Below are 22,603 nucleotides of genomic sequence, written 5' to 3' on the forward strand. Positions count from 1 at the left end.
CTGGCACACAAAAGAGGTATAATAGATGCAGTGTGCACAGATGTATAGTATATACAGCAGTGTATAATTATGTGAGGTACGCGGTATAATAGATGCAGTGTGTACAGGTATATAGTATATTCCCTAGTGTTCTGATATGTGAGGTACAGGGTATAATATATGCAGTGTGTACAGGTATATAGTATATACAGCAGTGTACTGATATGTGAGGTACGAGGTATAATATATGCAGTGTATACAGTATATACAGTAGTGTAATATGTGAGGTACGAGGTATAATAGATGCAGTGTGTACAGGTATATAGTAAATACAGCGGTGTACTGACACCTCGTACCTCACATATCAGTACACCGCTGTATATACTATATATCTGTACACACTGCATCTATTATACCTCGTACCTCACATATCAGTGCACTGCGGTATATACTATATATCTGTACATATTGCATGTATAATACTGTGTAATATATGCAGTGTGTGTGTGTATGTGTGTATATATATATATATATATATACACACACAGAGCAGTGTATTGATGTGAGACATAGAAGGTATAATACTGTAGATGCAGTGTTTACAGAAATATGTGGTCAGTTATACATTATGGTCACTGTGTGTGTGAGGTACATGAGGTAGTGGTCACTGTAACTGTCTGTCTAAGTATTATACATGAGTGTGCAATCAGTAAAAACAGGGCATGGAGGGGGGTAAATGATGAGAAGTGGAGGACCTCCTCTTACCTCTCCATTCCAGTCTGTATGGATCAATGCAGAGCTGCTTGTGAACTTCTAATACTTGCTGTTAGGGGTTGAAGGACCTGTGATGATGTCATCACAGGTCCTGGCAGATATACCTTTGAAACCTAGGAACTACACCATTTTTGGTGCAGTTCCTTTGCTAGATTCTGCAGAACCTGTGATGTTGAAGATGATGTCATCACAGGTCCTGGCAGATGCACTGTTCTAACCTGGGAACTACACTTTACACTGTGCAGTTCCCTTACAGGACCTCTGATGACATCATCAAAGGTCCTTTAGCTTTAGAAAGATAAATAGGAGCAATTAGGGGGCGGGGCCTCTCCTCCACTTCGGGCCCCGTCTGCCTATATGGTAGGTACGCCACTGCTCAGGGGGAGGAGACTCAAGGGAGGGTAGGGCTGGCAGCAAGGAAACTCAACACTGGGGGGGCGGGCCCCGGGCCGGCCGCCCGGGTTATACAGGCACAGTACTACTGCAGGGCGGGTCCACAGGCGGCCGGGCCCCCTGGAGTGCCGGGCCCGGTCGCAAGTGCGACCCCTGTATGTACGCCACTGGCCGACTGATTCAAGCTGATAGAAGAGCAACGTTGACTGAAATAACCACTCGTTACAACCGAGGTATGCAGCAAAGCATTTGTGAAGCCACAACACGCACAACCTTGAGGCGGATGGGCTACAACAGCAGAAGACCCCAACGGGTACCACTCATCTCCACTACAAATAGGAAAAAGAGGCTACAATTTGCACGAGCTCACCGAAATTGGACTGTTGAAGACTGGAAAAATGTTGCCTGGTCTGATGAGTCTCGATTTCTGTTGAGACATTCAAATGGTAGAGTTCGAATTTGGCGTAAACAGAATGAGAACATGTACCCATCCTCTGATGGCTACTTCCAGCAGGATAATGCACCATGTCACAAAGCTCGAATCATTTCAAATTGGTTTCTTGAACATGACAATGAGTTCACTGTACTAAAATGGCCCCCACAGTCACCAGATCTCAACCCAATAGAGCATCTTTGGGATGTGGTGGAACGGGAGCTTCGTGCCCTGGATGTGCATCCCTCAAATCTCCATCAACTGCAAGATGCTATCCTATCAATATGGGCCAACATTTCTAAAGAATGCTATCAGCACCTTGTGGAATCAATGCCACGTAGAATTAAGGCAGTTCTGAAGGCAAAAGGGGGTCCAACACCGTATTAGTATGGTGTTCCTAATAATTCTTTAGGTGAGTGTATATTGGACATTATACCAGAATTTTATGTTTTGTCTCTTAAAATCTACAAATTGCATTTATTGTGAAATGCAGCCATAAAAAGAAAATTAAAAACATAAATCCCTAAAACTACCACTAGAGGTCCCTAAAGAACAGTATTAGACTTACCTGCAATGCACCAAAGCTCCACAAGAGGGCAATGTATATCTGCTCATTGTCTCCTAAATGTTCCTTATTTTAATTTTTTATTAATTTACTGCAAATAAAAAAAGCATTCAGAGGTATAATTGTTTTTTCTCTTAATCCATAAATGTATTCAGATACAGACTTCAGCAGTTATTGGAAATGACATTTTCTGCGCTGAGAAGTGAACAGACCCATAATCTGTGCCTAAAGTTACAAATATATTTTTTATAATTGATTCTGAAGTTTAAAAGTTTACTATTAAAACAAATGGAAACTAAATGAACACATGTTTTCCTATGAGAGGAAGTAAGTGCCCCCTTTTTAAGAGTCTGGGACTCTTTAACCCTTTCAAGACCGAATGATTAACTTTTCTTTTTTTTTTTTTTTCATTTCCCAAAGCCATAACTTTTTTTTATTTTTATTTACATAACCGTATGAGGGCTTGTTTTTTGGCCCTTACATGTGTCACTGTTCGGTTTCTTCTAGTGGGGCTCCTGAGATGCATCTGTAGGATTTTATAACGGGGATGAATTGTATTGTAACCCTACAGAAAAAAACTATAGAAAACTTTTTCTTTTTCCATAGTAAATGAATATGTGTAAAAATGCGCACATATTCACGCACATTAATATACGGTACTCACAACATATTCCGCAGGCACTTTACAGACATCACCACTTACATTTTACAGACATTGTCATTACTTACCTACACTTAAATACATCAGGGGATCATTTACTAACCAGAAATACGCTTATATTAGGTGTATTTCTGGCGCAAATTTGCACCGCAATCTGCAACTTTTCCCCGCTCCGCATCGTCAGGCGGACATCAAAACGCTGCAAGCGGCGTTTTGGTGTCCTCCTCCAGAGCGGAGCCAAACTGATGCATTCTGAGCGGATCCTTATCCATTCAGAATGCATTGGGGCTAAACTGATCCGTTTTGGGCCGCTTGTGAGATCCCTGAAACGGATCTCACAAGCCGACCCAGAAACGCCAGTGTAAAAGTAGCCTAAAACGGTCCCCTTCAATTGTATAAGTCCTATCGGTCCCTGAAAAAGGACAAAATAGGACATGTTCTTGGACCGTGTGAATAACCCCATCCAGCGAAGGCTAACCTCCGGCACTCCAGCTGTGGTGAAACTACGACTCCCAGCATGCTCCATTCATTTCTAGGGAATTCTGAGAACAGCGAAGCAAGTGTACATATTGAGAGTCGTAGTTAGACCATCATTGCTCTTTAAATGGTTGTGTGATCACTTTTGAGAAAATATCTGTCACACGGTCGTTTTTCACTGTCGTGTGAATGTGGCCCTGAGATGACACTGTTGTGCACCAATGACAAGAGACATGTTAAAACATTCACTAAGAATAAAGCTAATAGGATAATTACGATGTACAGCAGTGAGAAAAATCAGTTTATAAGACCAATAGACAGTAACCCCTACAGAGCCCCCAGTAGTTATAAGCCCCCCCCCATAGTGTTCATAGAAGTTACAAAACCCCCAGTAGTTATAATGCTTCCCTATAGCGCCCCTAACAGTTATAATACCACAGTGACCCCAATAGTTACAATGCCCCCAGTATTTAAGAACGGACCCCTATAGTGCCCTCAGTTGTTACAATGCCCACCTATATTTATGCCCCCAAGAAGTGCCCTGCTAACAAATTGAAAAAAACTGTCACCTGACTCTCGATCCATGCCGCCATCTGCAATGCCAGGACACAGGCAGTCTTGACCTGACAAGTGCAGGGGGTCTTGATGAGGTCATTGCTTCGTGACCATCTGCACCATTCTACTGCTTCATAGACTTCAGGCTTAGTGGCCTATGAAAGTGAATGGTGGGGAGTGGAGTCATAGGCTCCTGTGCTCCGCCATCACCTGTCCCCTGCTCAGAGACAGCACAACCACCACCCGAGGCGAGGTGCTCATCTCACCTCATGGTAGATGCGGCACTGCTCCTCATTGCTGAAAACAGGCTTATGGGGGACAATGTATCAAGTTTGAATGCCAGAACATTTTACACTAACCTTGTCACAATTGAAAAGTGGTATAAAAGTGTGTGTGTGGACAGAATATTTGTGCAACTTGTGCAAAAAGTGGCAGTGAAATGTTGCTACTGTCACACCCTGCCCTGTGGATGGTTTGAGGAGATCTGTCAGAATTGCTGTACGTGACTCGCCCTGATAGTTTATTTGTTGTGGGTTTGAGCACAGTTCCACCTTCTCCCAGGTGGTGTTCTTTTGGTGATTAGTGAAGCTATTTGTACCTCCCTTTTCCCCTATAGCCTTTGCACGTTATAGTTCTACCTTGTGTGAGCTTTGGATGCTTGGTGGATCGTCTGCTCCTTCTCGTATCAGATAAGTCTTTTGCCTTCTGATTTCTGTTTTGTCTAGGTGTCTCTTACCCTTTTTGCCCTATTGCTGATGGTCTGTTTAGTGTGTTATAGTCTTAGGCACAGGGACATGTATAGATCTACTATTGAGGTATACATGGGCTCAGCAGCCTAGGGAAAGTGTGTCAGGGATTGCTAGGAGGTGACATTGTTTTTGCCTAGCTTGTGGGTCCGTTGTTTAGTTTGTCTTTCAGTTTGCCGTTCCCTTCCCTACCTATCGTGACGGGTACTTGGTATAAAATGATGCTCCAAATTTATCACACATCATGCAACGATGGGTAGCACGGTGGCTCAGTGGTTAGCACTGGTGCCTTGCAGTGCTGGGGTCCTAGGTTCGAATCCGACCAAGGACAACATCTGCATGGAGTTTGTATGTTCTCCCTGTGTTTGTGTGGGTTTCCTCCCACACTCCAAAGACATACTGATAGGGACCTTAGATTGTGAGCCCCATTGGGGGCAGATGGATGTTGCATCTTGATAAATAGGGGGTCATTTACAAAGACTGTCTTTTTACGCCAGTCTTGGTTACCTCTATGGAGGATGTCCATAATTTATGACAAGACGTGTGCCTCGTAGTAAATTAGGAGCACCTTCGGACGTTCATGCCCCTGACTGGAGTTGTTTTTCACCAACACTTACACCTGTTTTCAGGCATAAATTTTAGCAAATTTGTTGGGGCTGATGTCCCGGAATATATATTGGAGAAATGCTGGACAAGCCTGCCAATTGCAGCCGTATCGTCCAATAATTTAATGTGTAGGGGGATCGTTAGACTCCTTCCCTGAAAGGAAATGAAGGGGGGAAAGAAGTATCAGGCATGCTTGACTTTATGGTCCCATGGGAGACAAGTTGCTGTTAGAGGACTCTTTCAGAATCTTATTCCCAGCTCCCCACTGGAAACGCATCAGAGATGACACCCGAATAACACCTATAATTTAGAGACCGATCACACGCATCCGCCCAAAAAAAAGTGAATGTGTGCATGGCTCAATAGTAATAAATAGGTCAGTGTGCTACCTGCAAAAATACAGATAGCATACTGAAGAAAAACGGTCGTGTGCATGAGCCATTACTGAAGACCTTGGCAATAAGATCTTGTAGAAGCCTATAAAAAATTTGGCAAAATCCTGTGCACGTTCTCTACTGCAAACATTATGGAAAATGTATCGGCTACAGGGTGCAAGGAGTATTTTCTCAGTAGTGGTGGTCAAAGGGACTTCCCTGAAAGTCTTTTCTTTGTAGGTGGGCAGGTTTGGTAGTGTTCTTCAACTGGTTATGTCATTAATAAGAACATGTATCTGATTTCATTGACTGACATATTACTACATTGATCTGAGCACAAGAACACAGGACACAGATGATTTATGCTTTATTTGTTCCTGGAGCAAACAACATACAAAAACTCCAAGGGTGACCCCATTACCGATGGTAGCAATCAGGGCTACAAGTCTCCAGATAAAAATACACATTCACATACCTAAAACGGGGACGTGACATACACAAAGCACCTGAGTACATTACTGTAGTGTCGCTGTGAGGTGACCGTTAACTGCAGAACATTCTTCATCCACCTGGTTCCCGAAAGATTTTTGTGACTCGAGTTCTGAGGTTTGCCTTGCTGTGGAAGTGGTGTGATTACGCCTTTCCTGACCTCTCACGGACAGCAGCTTACTTGTACAAAGCATTGAAGGCTCTGCCGATGATAATTCTCCGCACCTCACTAGTACCAGCCCCTATTTCATAAAGCTTAGCATCACGAAGGAAGCGACCCATCGGGTAATCATTTATATAGCCATTGCCTCCTAAAGAGAAAAACACCTAAATGCATTAATTTGCTACAGAGACAGGTAAAAGCTAAAATAATTTTTATTCACGATCTTCATAAAGTAGAAGAAAGTACACAGCCTCAGGTTAATTTACACTGCAGATGTGGATTAGAATCAAGTGAAACATTCATAGCAAATCTGCCTTGTGTGAACATAACCTAAAGTTACATGTCTGAACAAAAAATGTATCAATATAAGACAGCAGAGCAATAGGTTTCAGTGAACCTGATCCTTTTCCCATCTGCGAGGGAAGTAGGGGGAGGGCTGGCCCAAAAAACACTGCCCACGGCCAAAAATACTGTGTATGGGGGCTCTGCCATATGCCTAGAAGGGAAAGGTGCACTACATAGAGATTCAAAGGATGCAAGAGAGAACACCCATGTCAGTGCACTACCCCCTACATGGAATGTTCCTTTAAAGAGGTTGTCCGGGCTTTCTCTATTGATGACCTATCCTTATACAGCTGATCAGCGGTGGTGCTGGGTGTCGGACCCCTGCCGATCGGATATTAATGACCTATCCTGAGGATAGAAAAAGCAGGAGTTGAAAGCAGCACTAACATACCATATAGACTTCCCCAGGAATGCACCAGCCACTCTGCAACCTCAGATCCACTATAGTTGCTACATAGTGTGACACAGTGAGAGGTTTGGTCTGGGAAAACAGGCATTTTCCTCCCAGCGTGTGCTGCTGGGCTGATTTACAGGTCAAATACCGGACTGGATTTTAAGTGCCGGTCCAGGTTTTGGCAGCACCTGGTTGTCCTTAAATAGGCAGCTGGGCTCAAAAGCCAGGTCTGGGCTAGGATCTGAGGCCTGTACTGGGCTGGAGAGCTGAGACCCGTGTGTCAGGGGAACAGGCCGCCTAAAGCCTGTATTTGGACTTTCTGAGGCAGAACTGGTGACTTTTTGTTATATTAACTTGCCGTTGGGTGTGAAGTAACACCAACACTGCAAAAGTGACGTTTTGTTTTTGGCACTATGTCTGAATAAACACTGAAGTTTGAATTACAAACTTGTATTTTGCCTCTGTACTGTGCCCGCTTATCCTAACTACCAGAGCGAATCCACACAATAGATACTCCAAAAATAGTCGATGGCAGCATATCCTTAAAGGGTTCTTTTTTCACAAAGGGTCCATAATTTTTTTATTTTTTTACAAAAAGTGCCAAAGAAAAATGCAACGTTTCAACTACATGGTAGTCTTTCTCAAGCATATTACAGAGTGAATCCGATTACCTTTATATAGTGTATCAAGTACCTCCCCTAACACGTTAGGCCAATTACACAACATCATCGTTGGGTCACAAACATATTTAAAATCCACCAATAAAATACCTTACATGGTGGAGATGGAGACGCGTCCCGAGGTGGGCGTGAGCAGTATGGTCAGTATGTGATCGGGAATGTGTCATGTGACGAAAAGACGTCATTGATTTGGATGAATGAGGGGTGGGGTAAGTGAGCTGGCATGCGCAGTTGCGCTGAGTAGACGTTGGACCCATGTGCGCAATGTGGATGACCCGTCCGTCTTCCTCCATCTCGTCACGCTGTAGGCACTTCTTATGGTTGGTCACTGAACGCGGCAATCACCATGTAAGGTATTTTATTGGTGGATTTTAAATATGTTTGTGACCTAACGATGATTTTGTGTAATTAGCCTAATGTGTTAGGGGAGGTACTTGATACACTATATATGCTTGAGAAAGACTACCATGTAGTCGAAACGTTGCATTTTTCTTTGGCACTTTTTGTAAAAAAAAAAAAAATAAATGTATGGACCCTTTGTGAAAAAAGAACCCTTAAAGGATATGCTGCCATCGACTATTTATGGACTATCCTGAGGATACGTCATCAATAGAAAAAGCCCGGACAACTCGTTTAAGTTAATGGCAAGAATTTGCAAAATGGGAAACTGATGAATTCTAATTTGTTCTGAGCTTGCCCTGGTTTAGTAGTAGTGTCTCAAACAGCTTGTAAAAGCTAAAAACAGTCAGATGGTTCCACTTATTTCAAGCCATAAAAAACAATGGCTCCCACGTTATCCGTTTCAGGGTCTGAGCTGATCTGGTGTATGACCATTAAGAGTAGGTTAAGATACTAATGTAACAATTGATTTGGTAAGGATACTTACAACTCAGCATTTTTCATTTCTATTTCTCATCAGTTTTTACTATTGGTGTTTGTGCTTTTAGAGACCACATATAATAGACATTGGACTCCTACAAGCCAGCCATCGTCTTACCTAGACACTGGATACCGTCCAGAGCCACCTGAGTCGCACATTCAGCACTGTAAAGGATAACGCCAGCACAATCCTATATTAAAGTGAAATTTTAGCAATTAATCCCACAAAATACAAAAAAATGCCCAAGACCCTACAATTCTCCTTCAACTATATTATTCATTGAAGAGTAATGTACTGAAGTTCCCAAAATGGAGTCCAATGATATTACCTACTATCCAGCATAACTCAGACGCTTGCCACACCACTTACCTTGGCACTGGAGTGTCCCTTGTCACACGCTCGGGCTACATTATAGACGTACTGACGACATGCCGTCAGACGTGTATACATGTCGGCCATCTTTCCTTGCATGAGCTGCCAAAGAAGAAATAACGGTCTTTGATATGGACAATAAAACATATACCATCAGAGCCTTACAACAGTGCTACTACCAAGGGTCGAACGCTCAAGACCCTGGACGTTCTTTTTAGGCAGTGGGCCCCACACACGTTAGAATACTGTCCGGCAAAACCTCAGTTTTCTGTGGGACCAGTGACAATCTAATGTGCGTGGACGGCTCTGACTCTCCCCTATCAGAGGACGCTGAGGGAGAGACGGATCGGGCACCTTCAGGGTGAACAGTCGACCACTGCTAGACACATCGCTCTCCCTACTGATAACAGCTGACGGCCTGTGTGTAGATCTTCTAGTCGTGCAGGTCCGGGTTTCTTGCAGAACGGGCATATATATCTCACTTTTCAGCGAAAAATTTCGGGGGGCAGCCTTTGAGCTTTTTATTTTATCAATCTACTAGAGATGAATGGAGTAACAGCACGCATGTGTGACCACTGCTCCAGTCACTCATTGGACTCAGAACCTGTGTTCTTATCATCACTAGGTCAAATCCCCACAAATGAGATACCCCGTGGACAGTGATAAGTTGTTATGGTGGGTCAGCTCCGTTAAAGGGGTTTTCCAAAATTTTTATACTGATAACCTATCCTCAGGATGTACGGTGCTGTGCTTTGTAAGTTGCGAGGACTCATCGCTCACAGGAGTTGCCGGTGCCTTCTTAAACAGCTGATCTGTGGGGGTCCTGGGTGTTGGAAACCCACCGATCAGATCCAGAGGCTATGTCATCAGCATCAAAACCTCGGAAAACCCACCGATCAGATCCATCACTATCAAAAATCTCGGAAAACCCACCAATCAGATCCATCACTATCAAAATCTCGGAAAACCCACCAATCAGATCCATCACTATCAAAATCTCGGAAAACCCACCGATCAGATCCATCACTATCAAAATCTCGGAAAACCCACCGATCAGATCCATCACTATCAAAATCTCGGAAAACCCCTTTAAGTACAAAAAAAATTAATAATGTTTGATTTTCTTTTAACTTTGTGGCTATACATTTTTCATTTAGGAAACCTTCTCTGGGGTGCCCATTTCTTTCTCGAATGTCCCTTATGGGCAGATGTCTAATTAGTAAGTAGCATATAGCACCTTGGTTAACTTCACTAGACAATAACTGAACCATACGTAAATGACCTCGTCTCGCAGCAGACGTGATGCTGTTGAAGTACTGGCAGCGTCCCATCCTGACCTCTATTATATCTCGTAATGGGGGAGACTTATCAAAATTAGTGGATTAACAGCAACCAGATTCCAGCTTTCATTCTCAGAAATGTAAGATCCAGTCTGACTGATTTCCATGTCCTCCACTTCACCCAGCCACCAGGTTTGATACATCTTCCCCCACTTTATTTTAGCATCTCACAACTAGCTATGAAGATATAGGCATGTTTTTTTTTCCAAACAGTTGTATGGTTTTACCTGGAAATATCCAATTTTTTGACCGAAGGCTTCTCTTGTGTGTAGATAGGGGACTGCATTGTCCAAAACAGCCTGCATGATGCTGAATAATTACAGACAACAAATGTCTTTGGTGATAAATTAAAACAAATTTACTAAACTGGATCATCAGGAGACCTCTTACCACTGTATACATAAGGGGCATTTCGGCTGCCGTGTTGTGTAACCTATAAAGGGGGTCTGTCGCCGGAAATTCACAGGCACAATGTCTTGTGACACTAGCTCAGCTGAATGTAATGATGGCTTTCACTAAGTGAATTTTCTGCTGACAGACTCCCTTTAATACTAAAAAATATAAACTTATCTGGAAGTTTTTCTCTAGGATTCCATGAACCCAACAGGAAAAAAAACCATGGCATAGTCCATTGGATTCTGTACAGAAGTATTCTCCCCTAACACTGGTTAGTCCTGGTGTCCTGGGTTCGACTCTGACCATCAGCTGCATGGAGTTTGTATGTTCTCCCCATGTTTGCATGGGTTTCCTCCAGGTACTCTGGAGCGCCTACATGGTGGCCACTAACTTCCCAGGGAGTCCCCCCAGCCACAACCATCTCTGCACTTTAAGCCCCCCTGAGAGAAGTGCAGTACAAATGTTCATCATGGTCATTGACGGCAGTATCTCTAGAGGGAAATATCTGTACATATGGCCCCCAACGTGCCTGTATGGCCTCTATACTCTATTGTACATGAGCTTAAAATATTTGCCCTTGTTCCCCCCCCCTTAAACACCATGTATTTTATCTGCTGTAAATATGTCTAAAATGCTGCACTGCTCTATTTTAAGCTAGTTTACATGACCTCACAGCATTATAATGCTGTGTGTCCCTGCTCGATCTCCACTGCACTGAATTATACTGACAGCATCATGTACATACAATTCAGTACAGCAGAGGTCAGGCAGGGCTACGAAGCATTATACATCACTGCTGTGTAGTCATGTCACAGGAGCAGCGTTCAGCGTTGTGTGTGTCCTGGAGTGAACAACCTCGTCTGAAACTAGCCTTACTTTTACATAGGTAGAAACCCAGTGCTGAGACAGTTAAGATTCTGGCTGCCCGAAATCGCCACTAGAGGGAGCTATTGAGCTTACTTGCATATTGTTTATATACTGCATGACGTCACCGCTGCTGCTGCTGGGCAATGAAAGCCTGTGGTGCTGCTAAAATTTAAGCTGTTAAGAGCTCTGTGTCAGCTATGGACATATTGAGAAAATAATTAACACAGAATGTTGGACCTAAAAATTACAGAACACGGTGTTAAAAGGTGGATCTAAAGGAACAAAGAGCCGGTGGATGACACATATCAGAATAAAAACCCTAATGCAGTCATGCGGAAATACTTCTATATTTGTATGTACAAGTAATGGACTAGAAATACTGGTGTGAATATACATGGACACACGAACACCGTCTAGTAGTATCCAGATAGGCACAGTCCAGGCTAGATGTGGCTCTAGATATAACTATAACACTATATAGAAAAAGAATCGCCATGTATTTCTACTAAAATGGATTATACAAATTACCCCAGTGGGCCTCCGCTGAGCACCAGCCTCTCATAGTCCAGACCGCTCATCAGTACATACACGCCTTTACCAATGTGCCCAAGCATGTTCTTTTCTAGAAAAGAAAGCTATTTTAAGAAAAACAATGACCGCTAAAGGGGTACTCCTGAAATTAGACATTTATGGTATAGCGAAAGGATATTCCACTAATGTCCTGTTAGGGTATATTCACACGACCGTATGAATGGGTCCACATCTGTTCCGCAATTTTGGCGGAACGGGTGCGGACCAATTCATTTCAATGGGGCTGCAAAACATCCATGTGCCGTGCGCATCCGTTGTTCTGTTCCGTGGCCCCGGAAAAAAAAAAAATATATATAGCAGGTCCTATTCTTGTCCAGGCATCGGCGCGGTTGTGTGAATGCACCCTTAGACCAGGGCTCGACAAATCCCAGGCGCCAGGTCGCCATGGCGACCAGGAATTTGGTCCTGGCGCTTGGGTATTTGTCAGCCCGTTTTTAAAGATGCGCTCTCGGCGCGCACCATGGTTTCCTGAGCCGGCACAGTGGAGAAGGAGAGGAGTCCCTCCCCACTGTGCGCGGCTGCCGCTGACCACCAATGAGAACAGAGTAGGAGGAGGAGGGGAGGGACTGTGGCCACTGCGCCACCAATGAATGCCTGAATACCAATGTGCCGGCCATATCCCAGCCCCTATGACTGTACGCTGTGATCCGCGCGATTAACCCCTCAGTTGAGGGGTTAATCGCACGGATCACAGCGTCCTGTCAGAGGTCGGGTGCCGGGAAAGTTTGTCTGCATCGGTGGCAGTGGGCAGTTCCGATCGGAGTCCCAGCAGTGTAATGCTGGGGCTCCGATCGGTTACCATGGCAGCCAGGAGTCACGCTACTGAAGTCCTGGCTGCGATGGTATGTTAGTGAGCAGCATTATACTTACGTGCGCCGTGGCCGCCGGGCGCTCCTTCTTCTGTCTGTGCGGCTCATTGCTAATGCTTATAGCATTAGCAATGCGCCGCACAGACCTATGAGAAGAAGGAGCGACCGGCGATCACGGTGCACGTAAGTATAATGCTGCTCACTAACATACCATCGCAGCCAGGACTTCAGTAGCGTCCTGGCTGCCATGGTAACCGATCGGAGCCCCAGCATTACACTGCTGGGACTCCGATCGGAACTGCCCACTGCCACCGATGGGGAGGAGGAGGGGGACCAGAGGGGGCTGATAAGAGGGAGAGGCTAGAGGGGCTGATCAGAGGGGAGGGGGGGCTGATCAGAGGCTGGGGGGCACATGATAGGCTGGCTGCCATGGTCAGCTCCCTGCTGTTGTGTGCACAAAGCACAGGGCAGCAGGGAGAGTGTGAAGTCCTATTCACCCTAATAGAGCTCTATTAGGGTGAATATGACAAGGGTTCTAGCCCTTAAGGAGGCTAATAGTTATTAAATAAAAAGTAAAAAAAAAAAAAGTTTAAACCCCCCCAAATATAGAAAACAATATATCGCGATATATATCGCACATGCTTAAAATTATATCGCAATATAGATTTTATGACGCGGCTCCGCCTGGCTCCTAACTTTTTTAGCTGGCTCCTAGATTCCAAGGAAATTTGTCAAGCCCTGCCTTAGGCCTAGTTCACACGAACGTATGGCTTTTTCAGTGTTTTGCAGTCCGTTTTTCACGGATCCGTTGTTCCGTTTTTTGTTTCCGTTGTGTTTTCGTTTCTGTTCCGTTTTTCCATATGGCATATACAGTATACAGTAATTACATAGAAAAAATTGGGCTGGGCATGAAATTTTCAATAGATGGTTCAGCAAAAACGGAACAGATACGGAAGAAATACGGATGCATTTCCGTATGTGTTCCGTTTTTTTTGCGGACCCATTGACTTGAATAGAGCCACGGAACGTGATTTGCAGGCAATAATAGGACATGTTCTATCTTTTAACGGAACGGAAAAACGGAGTACATTCCGGGTTTTTTGCGGAACCGTTGAAATTAATGGTTCCGTAAACGGACCACAAAAAAAAGCCCGTACAATCGCAAAAAAAAAGTTTGTGTGAACTAGGCCTTAGACTGATCATTGTAAAGAAGCAAACTGTTGATATTCCCTCGTGCCAGACATTTATGCCATATCCCATTAAGCCATAGATGCCTATGGTCAGGACCCCCCTTCATCTAAAACGCACTGATTTGTGTGATCCTTTTGTTCAGTATAGGAATATATGCTACTGAGATGAATGATCCTTCACAACCACAGCTCTGGATTTACTAACCTGGGATCTTGCAGTCTTCAAATACGAGCTCACATGTGTTTGAGCCTCTCATGCCCAACTTGTCAAGTTTCTGGGCCGTGCTAAATCCTGGTGTGCCCTGAAGAAGAAAAATTACAATTGTGGCTGCTCATCACAGACGTGATGGTATGGGCCCAGGGATATTCACCTTCTCCACGATAAAAGCAGAAATTCCGTGCGCTGCCGGCTTTATATCGGAGTCAGTCTTTGCGTAGACGATGAGCACATCAGCGTCAGGTCCATTAGTAATCCAAAACTTATTGCCGTTCAGGACATAGTAGTCGCCTACAAAGAGATAATTATTAAAGGGTTTAAACTAGCAAAAAACGGCAACATGTTAAATAAGGCAAAAGCATTATAAAAGTGACACCATTATATTGTAGGCTAACGAGAAATACTACAATGGAGCCTCCCTGTCCGGGAAACCTGCACTCAAAAGTTTTCTGATTAGGCAAGAACGAGCATGATCAAAATGTATACAAAGCCTTAGAAGATTTCCATTTTCTTCAACAATCCGATTCTAATTTAGTCCATCAGACAATAGCTTTGATTGTTGTAAGATACGATACTTCCTCTGTTCTGTTTATTTCCCCTTAAAGGGGTTCTTCAGGCTTTTGATATTGATGACCTCTCCTCAGGATAGGTCATCAATATCAGATTGGCGGGGGTCCCCCTCCCCCCCGCTGATTGGCTGTATGAGGAGGCACAGTGCCCACGTGCTACTGATGCAGCTAGGTCTATGGCAAAGCAGTGGCGAGCAGGAAGACAGAAGGGAGACGGCACGGTGCCCTGTCTTCATACAGCTGATCGGCGGCGGTGCCGGATGTTGGACCCCTGCCAATCTGATATTGATGAGCTATCGTGAGGATAGTTGAAAATGAGACCGGCACTCACTCAAATGCAGTTTCTTTCCTTTATTGGTCACATAAAAGAAGACACTTGTGACGCATTTCGGCTCAGAGAATGAGCCTTTCTCAAACATTCTCTTAGCCGAAACGCGTCATAACAAGTGTCTTCTTTTATGTGACCAATAAAGGAAAGAAACTGCATTTGAGTGAGTGCCGGTCTTATCTTAAACTATGTACATGGGGGGCCGACCCCTTGACACGTGCACCACGCTACTGAGAGGACGGAGTGCCGACTGTTTTTTACTCAACTATCCTGAGGATAGGTTATCAATATTAAAAGCCTGGAGAACCCGTTTAAATAGTCCCTAAAATGTCAACAAACTTTGCATAAATCAATAGTGCACGTGAGTATAAGAAACTTTGTAATATATTGTATTAGAGAAATATTCTTCTCTCTCACCGGTCCTGAGATTACCATATAAATACCTGGCAGTGTAGGGCATACTGATGACATGTGATATTGCTCATTTTTTTTCTATGCGCTGCTCTGTTCCCCCCCATAGATCCTTCACACCTCATTAGAAACACCAGCACCTACTTTTCTTCTCTGCCTTCAACCTCATGGATACGACATCAGAGCCAGAATTTGGTTCACTCATGGCAAGTGCTCCTATGTGTTCCCCACTGATCAGCTGAGAAAAGAGAAGAAATATGGGCAACGAAAAGGTTAGTATAATAGATGAAATACGAATAACCAATAATCTTAATATATGCTCTCTAGGTAACACAGGGAGCAACCCAATCAGTGGATTTTCAATGTATTTTAAGATATTTTTTTTTACATTTATGTAAACTTATTAGGAGAAAAAAAACAAAAACATTACACCGTTGTCTGTGCATATAGGATCTGTTAGAGCACAGGTGACTTCTGGGGTCCATATAAAATAGCCAGCCCTTCAATATTCCTCCCAAGTAGCCCTTACAGATCGGCTTGGCCGAGTGTGCATGTGTTCATGATGGGTAGTAAACTGCTGATAGACACCTGTCAGTGGCTTATTTCTCAAAAGATTGAGTTTTGAAATTCCACACGGCCGATCCCTCTTTCCCCTGACATCAAAAGTCTGCGAGTGGTGGCACACACCCCATACGATCAGCAGGCATGGCCGACTTTACTCATATGCATATGGGTACTTTAAGTGCAACTCAGGTGCTGACATACGTGTAACTGTCACACGTAATGGGGAGGGGACAACACAAGAAAACACACAGAAAGAAATAAACCAGAGAGTCTAGACCTCAAAGCTAAGGAAGAGGGATGGTGACCTCCTAAGAATCCCTAGAGCTCTCCCTGATTCCTGCCAGTATGAGTAGACCCTGAAGGTGGAAAAACTCATACACCGGAACCTAGGCCCTGGAGACCCTGGAAGCCCTAGGAAGGGTGGCAGGGAATGCGACTGTTGGTTCTTTCCCAGGTGAAGGACCCAGTGTCTCCCTGAGGCCTAGAAACACAACACACAAGTGTCACAACAAAACGCACAACAAAAGCACTTATCTTTAAAGAGGGAATGGAGAAGCCGGTGATCCACAGGAACAACACACCAGCTCAACAAACACCAAGCAGGAAATTTCAACCGCATGGTAAGCAGTGTGAGAGTGGACTAAATAGAGCCTCAGTGATGACCACAGGCGTGTGGTCATCACTAAACAACAAACTGCAAGGTGAGAACCGAGACTGTCAGATAGCCTCACGTGCTGCCAATCTTCCTGATCTTCTCACCTCTGTCACGGGAGTACTATATCAGTACTATAGAATTAGATCATCAATTTGGTAGAGACGGGGTGCTAATCTGAAAGCACTAAGAGGTTACACTGACAGACCTCATGGGCAGGCCACCGTTAACCTAATATCCCTAGACTAGACCTACACAAGGAACTATACAAGTGCCCACAAGGCGACTGGGGAACAACATGCCCCAGGGGTTGTATGGCACCTTTCTCTACTTTATTGGCTGTTTTGGAAAAGAAAATGCCTTGCATCTAAAGCCACCCATTTATAGAACCTTGTTTGACCAGCACCTTCCCCATAAACTTGTCAGATGTGTCCTTCTCCCCAGTATTTAGACTGTTCTCCTGCCCTCATATATATTAGGTTGTGAGCCCACCCTGAAGAAGTTGGCATCAGCTGTGAGGCAGGTAGCATTTAGGGGTTCCAGGGTCTCCCACCCATTTATGTCTGTTAGGGCGTAGTAAAGATGTGCAGATCCTAAGAAACCTCACCCTTGTGAAGGGTTGTAGATAATGGTTTGTTTCCCAGGGTTATGGATTCTGTAGACACATGGTCAATAACACTTAACACTTAGGGCGTACCTTAGGAAGATATTTTTCTTTCTGGGCTTCATTTCCATTTCTCACTAGCTGGTTGACGCAGAGATTGGAGTGGGCTCCATAGCTGAGGCCAACCGCCGCTGACACACGTGAGATTTCCTCCACTACCAAGACGTGCTCCAGGTAACCCATGGCAGATCCACCATACTCCACTGAAACAGATAGGAATAAATGACAAGTTTACTCCTAGTCACTGAGGTAAGTCACTGACCCTGTTAGGCTAGCTTCACACTAGCGTTAGGGATCCGGCAAGGAGCAGTCTGCTGGATCTCTCTGCATTGCCAGAAGCTTGAACGTCTCCGCCCAGAACCAGCGGAAATCGGGCAGAAGAAAAACGTCTGCGGGCAATCCAATCCTATATCACAGTGAACCACGTCCACCAGGGACAAGGTGAGACCGAATACCCACTGTATATTTTTTAGCCAGCTCAGTCATGTGTGCCATGGCAGCCTCAGTGGTGACGGGTGCCTAAGTGGCATGTGACCCAGCAGTAGCGTGCCATTGGCTGCAGTAGCAGTGCACATGACCCCGTCCACCTGGAATTTACCATATGGGGACCGGAAGGACAGTGACCAGAGCTAAGAGGCGGGATGGAGCGGAGAGGAACAGGTCCAGTATCTCAGGCTGGGATGGAGATTAGAAAGTCCCTTTTAATTATAGCTATTTGGCTTTAAAACTTTTTTTTTTTTTAGGAATTATTAGGATTACACTGTATAGGTAAAGTCGCTTTTGATGCCTAGAATGCTGTAAAACCTGCCTACAACTAAACAATACTACAGACCTGTACAGCGTGCTTACTGTAGGTCAGTGTGAACGGTGTACTAACCAGGAGCGGTGATACCCAGGACTCCGAGGTCTCCAAGCTTCTTCCAAAAGTTCTGTAAAGAAAATATATAGAATCATTTACGTACAATGCGAGCACGGCTGTCTGTACTGGAATCTAACTGGTAACATACTGGCCGGATGAGAAAGGAAAGGCGGAAATGTATGGACACTCTACAGGAGATACAGGCGCGGGGGGAGAGGGGTAGCGGGTGTGTTGTGAGTCAGGGATAGGTCGTTATCTACATTTCATTTCAGAAAGGCCTAGAGCTGGAGAGGGTCCAGAGGAGGGCAACTAAAATAATAACTGGAATAGGGGGACTATCAACATTAGGGTTATTCACTTTAGGAAAAAGACGACTGAGGGGAGATCTAATTACTATGTATAAATATATCAGGGGTCAGTACAGAGATCTCTCCCATCATCTATTTATCTCCAGGACTGTGACGAGGGGACATCCTCTGCGTCTGGAGGAAAGAAGGTTTGTACACAAACATAGAAGAGTATTCTTTACGGTAAGAGCAGTTAGACTATGGAACTCTCTGCCTGAGGAGGTGGTGATGGTGAGTACAATAAAGGAATTCAAGAGGGGCCTGGATGTATTTCTGGAGTGTAATAATATTACAGGCTATAGCTACTAGAGAGGGGTCGTTGGTCCAGGGAGTTATTCTGATTGCCTGATTGGAGTCGGGAAGGAATTTTTTATTCCTCTAAAGTGAGGAAAATTGGCTTCTACCTCACAGGTTTTTTTTGCCTTCCTCTGGATCAACTTGCAGGATGACAGGCCGAACTGGATGGACAAATGTCTTTTTTAGGCTACTTTCACACTAGCGTTCGGAGCGGATCCGTCTGATGTTTCATCAGACGGATCCGCTCCGATAATGCAGACGTTCGCATCCGTTCAGAACGGATCCGTCTGCATTATAACTTAGAAAATTTTCTAAGTCTGAAAGTAGCCTGAGCGGATCCGTTCAGACTTTACATTGAAAGTCAATGGGGAACGGATCCGGTTGAAGATTGAGCCATATAGTGTCATCTTCAAGCGGATCCGTCTCCATTGTAAGTCTGGACGGATCCGCTCGCCTCCGCACGGCCAGCGTTCAGGTGTCCGCTCACTGAGCGGAGCGGAGGCTGAGCGCTGGCAGGCGGATGCATTCTCAGTGGATCCGCGTCCACTCAGAATGCATTAGGGCCGGACGGCGTGCGTTCAGGACCGCTCGTGAGCCCCTTCAAACGGAGCGCACGAGCGGACACCTGAACGCAGGTGTGAAAGTAGCCTCAAGCCCATTATTTTTTTGGTAGATGTAAGAATATGAACTACATGTTCAGTGAAATTCCATACCCCTAAATTAGACTGACTTGTCAAAGCACATTTGCAGGAAGTGTTGTCATAGGGAGCCAAATGCAGAAATGCCTCACAGTTTTTGCTTGTGTTAAAATAGAGTTTAGCTGTTCCCATTTAAAGGGGGTGGCCACTGTGTAATTATCTTTCCAGACACTTTAGGTCCCTGATCTTATTGTCAGCCGACGTCCCCCTTTGATAAGCCCGGGCCCCTTGTTTGGCCACGGCGCTCCTGACCAACGCCTCCCTGGTGAACACCAATTTAAAAGGCGTCCATGTGCTCATTAGAGCGGGGCTGTATGAGCGCCTCCTGTTCTCCGTGTATTATGTGTCATCTGCAGCTGACAGCCCCAGGAGCTGCATTCTGAAAGCAGTCGCCCTTTCCGTACTATAACACTAACTCGAATCTGTAGGACAACTTACCTTCATGTCCTTGAACTCATTCTGCTCGTCTATTTCTTGTGCTTTAGGGGTCAGATGTTCCTGAAGAAACCTGTGCAGGGTGTGGCGGAGCTGGAAATGAGAGGGATCACGGTAAGGTCATGTGTATAGGGTCAGCGCTATGGTGGTCTACATCAGTACGGAGTGATGACCGGTACTCCAGCAAGTACAATAATCACTTACCGTAATACCCACATCATGCACTTTAGGTTTTTTTTTTGGGGGGGGGGGGGGGACTTTTTAAGGGTATGGCCATCTGAAACGAGCTGACCTTCGTGGTGGAATCGTGGAAAGGTCTTCTGCTGCTTCGAAACGTTGCACTGTAAAGGCTGAAAGGCACAGCACAAATGGACGTGGATCGGACTGAAGATTCGCGGCGCGTCCGTTTATGCTGCAGGTTTTCTCCGTAGTAAAATCTCATCCACTTGGCATGAACTGTAAATGCAGTGGATTTTCGGGACACAAACACACACTGTACCCCAATATCTCCAAGGGACACGCCCAGCAATCTGCTGCTGGCGCCGTTCTGTACGCTGTGCTTGGCGAGGGTAGGTTCAAGGGATCCGGCAGAGAACAGCCTGCTTAGCCGGATACTGCCATTCGCCACTAGACCCCATTGACTATAATGGGATCCGGACGCTTTCCGGCGAGATGCAGGCTGCATGCAACGGCTTTTGTCTGTCCGGAAAGCGGCCAGATCCCATTATAGTCAATGGGGTCCGGCAGTCATAAAGGCAGTATCACAGGATAACTAGCTGATCGCTGGGGGTCACAGCGCTGAGACCACTGATCACGAGAACGGGGGTCCCTGCCGCTCCAATCGCTCTGTATGGGAGCGCCGGACATAGCCAAGCACTGTACTCCATAACTGCAGCAGCCATGGATCATCGGGAGGGCCGGGGGAGGGGTCGCTTATGATTAGGGATGAGCAGCATCATAAAACCTGTACGAGCGAGCGATGCATACATGTATCGGCTCACAAGACTTCGACTCATCGGAGCCAATACATTCTAAGGGTCCATTCACACGTCCGCAAATTGCAGATCCGCAAAACACAGACACCGACCATGTGCGTCCTGCATTTTGCGGACCGCCCATGGCCGGCGCTATAATAGAAATGCTTTTTCTTGTCTGTGGCTGCGGACAAGTATAGGACATGTTCTCATTTTTTGCGGGGCCGCAGACCAGGAGTGCGGATGCGGACGGCACACTGTTTAAAAAATGAATGGGTCCGCACCCTTTCCACAAAATTGCGGAACGGATGCGGACCCATTTTGCGGACGTGTGAATGGAGCCTAATACTGAATGGACCCCTCGCTCCGTAAAGTATTGAAACAAAGTTTTATGCGAATCGACTTCGGATGTTTCATCCCCAGTTATGACCTATCTTTACCATATTTACTAAAATTCGAGACACTGAAAGCTCCGCCCCAGGAACGCCCCACTCTGCCTGGAGGCTCTGCCCACCAATCAGGTTACAGCTTCCATTTTCCACAGAGACTCTGTGGCATGAGATCTGCTATCTGATTGGTTGCTATGGGTGACGCCGCCCCTTGCTGTTCTTACTGCTGCTCAGCGCTCTGTACACAGGCACGCGCCTCCTCCCACCTGTCTCTGCTCTTCACTGAGCCCGTTCACAGCGTCGTCCACCGGCACCGCGGAAGACCAGCGGGTGCTCTGAGCCGACAGCGGCCATCCCCGGCGGCAGTGACTGACAAGTCTACGGAGCAGCACGGCCATGATGTCCAGGAACTGACGGGACGAACCTCAGGACGGGTCACTGGAGGGAAGGGGGTGGGGAGAGCTCGTCCAATCAGAGCGGCGTATCCGAACCATCCCGCCTGGGTGACGCGCGCCACGCCCCGCCCTCTCCATAGGCTTCCAGTATAGAGCGCATCTATAGGACGCACCCGCTCACCCCCAGTGCATAGAGGCCCCGCCCACTCCATACACCCCAGTGCACAGAGGCCCCGCCCACTCCATACACCCCACAGTGCACAGAGGCCCCGCCCACTCCATACACCCCACAGTGCACAGAGGCCCCGCCCACTCCATACACCCCACAGTGCACAGAGGCCCCGCCCACTCCATACACCCCACAGTGCACAGAGGCCCCGTCCACTCCATACACCCCACAGTGCACAGAGGCCCCGCCCACTCCATACACCCCACAGTGCACAGAGGCCCCGTCCACTCTATACACCCCACAGTGCACAGAGGCCCCGTCCACTCTATACACCCCACAGTGCACAGAGGCCCCGCCCACTCCATACACTCCACAGTGCACAGAGGCCCCGCCCACTCCATACACCCCACAGTGCACAGAGGCCCCGCCCACTCCATACACTCCACAGAGGCCCCGCCCACTCCACAGTGACGCGCTTGTCCTTGACATTGCTTCCAAAGAGTAAACTAGTAGCAGCCGCCAACTGGATGGGAGGAGGAGCGCTAGGCTGTAGCCA

The 22,603-nt window shown here is 45.9% G+C and overlaps 1 protein-coding gene across 1 annotated transcript; it reads right to left on the reverse strand.

Annotated features, from left to right (window-relative positions):
- Positions 1-5,913: 5,913 nt before the first annotated feature.
- Positions 5,914-21,959, reverse strand: IVD (isovaleryl-CoA dehydrogenase). Its single transcript, XM_040411782.1, has 12 exons — positions 21,750-21,959; positions 20,124-20,213; positions 18,362-18,413; positions 17,518-17,687; positions 15,749-15,842; positions 14,451-14,587; positions 14,285-14,381; positions 12,018-12,111; positions 10,454-10,535; positions 8,884-8,988; positions 8,632-8,704; positions 5,914-6,363 (listed from the first exon to the last, which is right to left on the reverse strand). The coding sequence occupies exons 1-12, from the start codon at positions 21,879-21,881 to the stop codon at positions 6,230-6,232; spliced, it is 1,260 nt and encodes a 419-aa protein (XP_040267716.1). The 5' UTR covers positions 21,882-21,959; the 3' UTR covers positions 5,914-6,229.
- Between the last annotated feature and the right edge of the window lie 644 nt (positions 21,960-22,603).

This window comes from Bufo bufo, chromosome 11 (assembly GCF_905171765.1).
Source record: "Bufo bufo chromosome 11, aBufBuf1.1, whole genome shotgun sequence".
Taxonomy (NCBI): Eukaryota; Metazoa; Chordata; class Amphibia; order Anura; family Bufonidae; genus Bufo; species Bufo bufo.

Bases quoted from the DNA above. Each gene is read 5' to 3' on its own strand.
- IVD (XM_040411782.1), bottom strand. From the start codon at position 21,881: ATGGCCGTGCTGCTCCGTAGACTTGTCAGTCACTGCCGCCGGGGATGG. The intron at 18,414-20,123 runs GTAAGTTGTCCT...TTTTCTTTACAG, and splicing joins ATGAGTTCAAGGACATGAAG to AACTTTTGGAAGAAGCTTGG. The intron at 10,536-12,017 runs GTAATTTGTATA...GTAATTATTCAG, and splicing joins CTCAGCGGAGGCCCACTGGG to CATCATGCAGGCTGTTTTGG.